At 47.6% G+C, this 5374-nt stretch overlaps 1 protein-coding gene across 1 annotated transcript; it reads right to left on the reverse strand.

The window, feature by feature from the left end:
- Positions 1-209: 209 nt before the first annotated feature.
- S1pr1 (sphingosine-1-phosphate receptor 1) lies at positions 210-4927 on the reverse strand. Its single transcript, XM_034501279.2, has 2 exons — positions 4521-4927; positions 210-2885 (listed from the first exon to the last, which is right to left on the reverse strand). The coding sequence occupies exon 2, from the start codon at positions 2717-2719 to the stop codon at positions 1571-1573; it is 1149 nt and encodes a 382-aa protein (XP_034357170.1). The 5' UTR covers positions 2720-2885; positions 4521-4927; the 3' UTR covers positions 210-1570.
- Between the last annotated feature and the right edge of the window lie 447 nt (positions 4928-5374).

Consider the following 5374-nt stretch of genomic DNA (forward strand, 5'->3'; position numbering starts at 1 on the left):
AAGTTTCTCTTCCTGAAAAACCTAGAGTGGTTTCTAAACAAACCACATTTTTTTCATACCTTAGTTTATCGAGGCTAAAGCTTTTAACTTCTTTCAACTTTTTAAAATTGAGCCTCACCTTTAATTCCAAAGAGTCACATAATCCAGAAGTATCGAATCTCAGTGAATGAGGTTTTTTTTTTTTAAAAAAAGTTCTCTTCACAAAAGAATCTTTAAAAAAAAATCAGTTTATTAATGTTTAAAAGTTGATAAAGCTATGTGCAAAATGATCCACAAAAGTCAGGAACCTATTAAATACTATTTTTTTTTTTTTAAAAAAAAGACATTTCTTGGTTTAATTGCACTGAAAACCATACTAAAGAGACAGTAATATATTTTTATTCTCTGTAACATTTACACCCACCATCAATACCTAATGACAGCTGAAATAAATTCCTGATGTTCCTTGTCAGTTAAAGTAATGCTTTTGGGGCACAAAAGGATAGCACTTTCTTAGGAACTACACATTCAATGGTGTTAACATGGGTTAGGAAGAAATTCAATAAGATGACCTCAAAGAGACAAATACATTCGAAAACCAGAAACTGTTCTTTAAACAAAATACAGCCATCCCCCAGTGGGTTGAAATGGATCACACAACACTCTGAAATCATCAAGAAAAGTGCCAAAGATGCTGTATGGGTTAGAGAACGACATCAAAAAACAGCTCTTGGTTTGCATAACTTATCTCTCACATTTCACTTCATTCTGGTGGGGTTTTGTTTTTTTGTTTGTTTGTTTTGTTTTGTTTTTCCCATATCACCTAAGATCCTGGCCAATATAGTTCAAATAAAGTAGACTTCATTATTCGCATTACAAACTCATACTAGCTGTGGTTGTAGTGGGAATAAGGAATCTGTGAGGAATGAACAACAACACCTTTTCGTCTTAAAGACGGCTTACCCAATCCCAAATTCCAGCTTACATGGAAACTTTGGCCTTAGCAAATAGCCTTCCAGTCAACAGTCTGCTGGCTACAGACAATCAAGAAATAGCCTCTCCATAACCTCCTTCTGATGAACAAAGGTCAGGCAGTTAAGATATAAAGTAAAAGAATATGAAGAAGGTGTGGTAAGGGGAGACAGGGTGAGAAGAAACGGAGGGTGGGGACATGCACACCACCCAACCAAGCTAAAGGACACATACTCACTTTGTCATTACAGTGAGAGATCACGACACTTTCTCTTGAGACCTTAGTCTTTGAGGAGGGACGGTCAGATGAGCCCTTTGGGAGCTTGACAATGCTAGACCTTTGGCTCAGTGCAAAATCAAAGCTCCAGGGTATTGGGGGGTGGGGGCAGGAAACCCACTGCAGGCCAGACCTGATCTCCACCCTTCCCAGTGCATTGTTCACAATTACTACCTACCTACATCATGGTATCACCGGGCCGCACATTCTCCCTTCCCTCCCTCTCTCAGGCTCCCAGTTGCTCCTTCTTTGTAGCAGTGGAGAACGAGGGACATTTTTGAAATGCTGGGGTAGTGGGTGACCAAGTCAGAATGCTTCCCCTAGTACCACCAGCTTCCGGTTTTAAGAAGAAGAATTGACATTTCCAGAAGACATAATGGTCTCTGGGTTGTCCCCATCGTCCTTTTGCGGGTGGGAGGAGTTGTCTGATTTGCTGCGGCTAAATTCCATGCCTGGGATGATGGGCCTCTTGAATTTGCCAGCGGAGTCTCCGTTGGGGCATTTGCAACAAGATACGATCCGGATGAAGGCCCGGCGCATCTCCTTGTTGGTCAGAGTGTAGATGATGGGGTTGGTACCTGAGTTCAGCACTGCCAGAACTAGGAAGTACTCTGCTTTGTACAGGATGTCACAGGTCTTCGCCTTGCAGCCCACATCTAACAGTAGTAGGATGAAGAGAGGGGCCCAGCAGGCAATGAAGACACTCAGGACAATGATCACCGTCTTCAGCAAGGCCAGAGACTTCTCAGAACTGCGGCTGGCCTTGGAGATGTTCTTGCGGAAGGTCAGGCGGCGGCTTCGAGTCCTGACCAAGGAGTAGATCCTGCAGTAGAGGATGACGATGGAAAGCAGGAGCAGAGTGAAGACGGTGGTGCAGAAGAGAATATAGTGCTTGTGGTACAGCGGTAGCACGGTGGAGCAGCTGGACAGTGAGCTGATGCAGTTCCAGCCCATGATGGGCAGGCCACCCAGAATGAGGGAGATGACCCAGCAGGCGCTGATCAGCAGAAAGGACCGCGAGCTGTTGCTCCCATTGTGTAGTTTCATCTTCAGCATGGTGATGTAGCGCTCAATAGCGATGGCAAGGAGGCTGAAGACTGAGGCAGACAGAGCCACAAACATACTCCCTTCCCGCAGAAACCACTGGGCAGGCGTGAGCTTGTAGGTGGTGGCCCCAGACAACAGCAAGTTAGCTGTGTAAGCCACTCCTGCTAATAGGTCCGAGAGGGCTAGGTTGCCTATGAAATAGTACATGGGCCGGTGGAACTTCTTGGTTTTCCAAATAGTTAGCAAGACAAATATATTCTCTAAGATGATGAAGCAGCAGATGAGAATGAACACCACTGAAGTCAGTTTAATGCCATGGTCCTTCTCCGCTCCGATGTTCAACTTGCCTGTGTAGTTGTAATGCCGGACTATGATATCATAGTTGCCATAGTCGGAGACTGGGCTGCGGAGAGCCTTAACCACCGGGACGCTGGTGGACACCATAGCCGCGGCACTGTGTCCCCAGGAACCCGGCGTGGTACTTCTCCAGACAAACGCTAGAGGGCGAGGTTGAGCGGGCCTTCAGTTACAGCAAGGCCAGGTCAGCGAGCAATCCAATGCTTTTCTATGTAGCTTTTCCTGGCTGGAGAGGCCTCCGAGAAACAGCAGCCTTAAAGAAGTTACAAAGAAAAGAGTCAGGGAAAATGCCCAGCACACTAGCATAATTCATTCTAGCCAAGGCATTGCTCCGACTTTATTGTTGATTTGTTTTAAGGGAACTTGGCCAGAGCACAGGCAGGATTTTTTTTTTTAACTCAAATTATCATCTCTAGTAACAAAACAAAAATAAATAAACTAAAGAGAAATGACGTTAGAAAGGTAGAAAGAAAACAAACAAACAAACAAACAAATTTAACCAGACTCTGAGTAGACAAAACCTTCCCTTGGGTCACTAAATCAACCAAGATGGGAATGGCAAAGAGCCACCCATTCTGGTTTTCGACTCCACGCCATTTCCACTGGCGTTGCCACGTTCAGTGTCCAGCCCTGAGATTCCTTCAAGAGATCACCAGGTCATCTGCTTGCTCACCACCAGCCCAAGGGCCTCTTTTCACAAAAGGCACCAACTGCAAATTCTGGGTGCAGTGCAGACACGCGTACGCCCGCCACACACACACACACACACACACACACACACACACACACACACACACACCCCACAGCTCTCATTACCATGCAAGAAAGTAGCTTTGTAGGAGGGTTATTTGACAAGTAAGTCGTTTTCTGGGCTCTATTAATAACTCCCTGGGAGCAGGTGTGTTGAGGGTCGGGTCGGAGGGTAAAGCGAGGTGTGGGCCGCCAGGCCTTGAAGTAAACAGGAAAGCTTGGCGCCTCCGTGAAGCAACTGCCTATTTTTAATTTTTTTTCTTTACTCCTCCACCCTACCCAACCTCCCCACAAGTCAATTTATTATGTTTAAAGGTAAGTATAATTTATTATGTTTCATTGAGAGCCCCTCCTAAGAGACTGCAGCAAATGCTAGAACTTTCTACATGAACTGATTGCTTAAGAAGGGTTTAACTTTGGCCAGCACTCGCATGCACACAAAAGGCAATCTGCTAGCCATAACGAAACATGCATGTCACTTTGTTCTAACTTCAGGTACATTAATTTCCAGAAACACGGACTGCTAAATTTGCATGGGCAGTTTTAACCTCATCGGCTCCCCATACCCCAACATTGCCTCCTCTCACAGAACTAGCAACTCTTAAAGATGGACACACAGCACTAAATGAGTTGCGCACACAGCACTAATTAAGTATTTTAAAGTCCGCATGGTAATTGATCAACGCGATAACAAATGAAGGGGAGAAACTCCCTAGAGATATTGCAGTCATTTCTATGACAAAAGCTTACAAACTCCGTATTTCCCAACTCCAAAGCTACAGTCCACTCTCAGGCCATGGAAACCATTGACGTGATGCCTGGTAATTTTGACTATAGGATTTCCAAAAATAAGCGTCACCCCTTTTCTCCGTTCTAATGAACCATAACTTCTCCAGCACTCCCTCCCCCAGTCGTTTCTATAATTTGGAAATTAATCTTTCTCTAACTTCATTAACTCCGTGCCCCAAGAAGAAGCCAGTCAAGATGGGCTCCATGGTATCCTGGTGATGCCCGGGTTTGTTTTGTTTTGTTTTTTTCCCAAAGTTTTTGTTTGTTTCGTTCGGGTTTACAGGATCGTTCTTGACACCTGGATGCCCTACAGCCGGCGCCAAAGCCTGAGAGGCTCACAACCTCCTACCTCTCTCAAGCCGGACGAAGCTGCGTCCGCAGAGCTCTGGGTCTACACCGCGCGATCCGCATCTTGCTGCTGTCGGCAACTGACCGCGATCAGCTCACTCGCAAAGTTCCCTGAGCCGGGGTCCCCTCCCTCCTCAGCGGTGCACTCCAATGGCCAGCTCTGCCTGCGCTGCCCGCACCACTTTTGCAAGGCGAAGTCTCTGAGCGCCCGGCCGCCGAGGCTGGGTGGCTCCTCTAGGAAGGGACTGGGAGGGGTTAATGCCTTTAACTCCTCCGCCCTCTGCCAGCGGCAGGGGGCCCCTCCGGGTCCAGGCTGCTAAGTAGCAGCCTCCCAGAAAGATCTGGGGCAGAGTGACTAAAATAAAACGAAATGAATAGGAGCCCCTCCGCCCCAACCAGCAGAGAGAGGAGAAGAGAAGGGGCGGAGCCTGGCAGCCCCTAAATTCTAATTCACAAATCACGTCTCAAGCCAGCTACCCGCAGTCCCCAGCGCGGGACAGGACTCCGAAACTAGGCATGGGATCCCTGGGAAAACTTTTCTTCGTTGAAAATCTTAGAGGACTGAGAACAAGCCTGCGTCAAGTAGAGGATCTCTCTGGTCCCCGATCCCACAGCCCTGAGGATCCGTGTAGCCCGAGTGGCCCCGGTGCCCTGAGGGCCACTTCCACGCGGTCAGGGGAAACCCGAGCTACTGCCCAGAGAGTCACCGCCACGCCACAGGGAGGAGATCCTGAGAAGGGACTGCTAGAGGGGTCGGAGGAGAGCAGCCCCGGGGCACTGAAAAGCTTCTGTTCTCCTCCTCCTCCCCCTCCACTCCGATCCTGGTGAAGCCTTGAAACTTGCGGTCTGGTGGGC

The sequence above is a fragment of the Arvicanthis niloticus genome, chromosome 4 (genome assembly GCF_011762505.2).
Source record: "Arvicanthis niloticus isolate mArvNil1 chromosome 4, mArvNil1.pat.X, whole genome shotgun sequence".
In the NCBI taxonomy this organism is placed as follows: Eukaryota; Metazoa; Chordata; class Mammalia; order Rodentia; family Muridae; genus Arvicanthis; species Arvicanthis niloticus.

Excerpts from the sequence above, each read along its gene's own strand:
- S1pr1 (XM_034501279.2), bottom strand. The coding sequence starts at position 2,719 with ATGGTGTCCACCAGCGTCCCGGTGGTTAAGGCTCTCCGCAGCCCAGTC.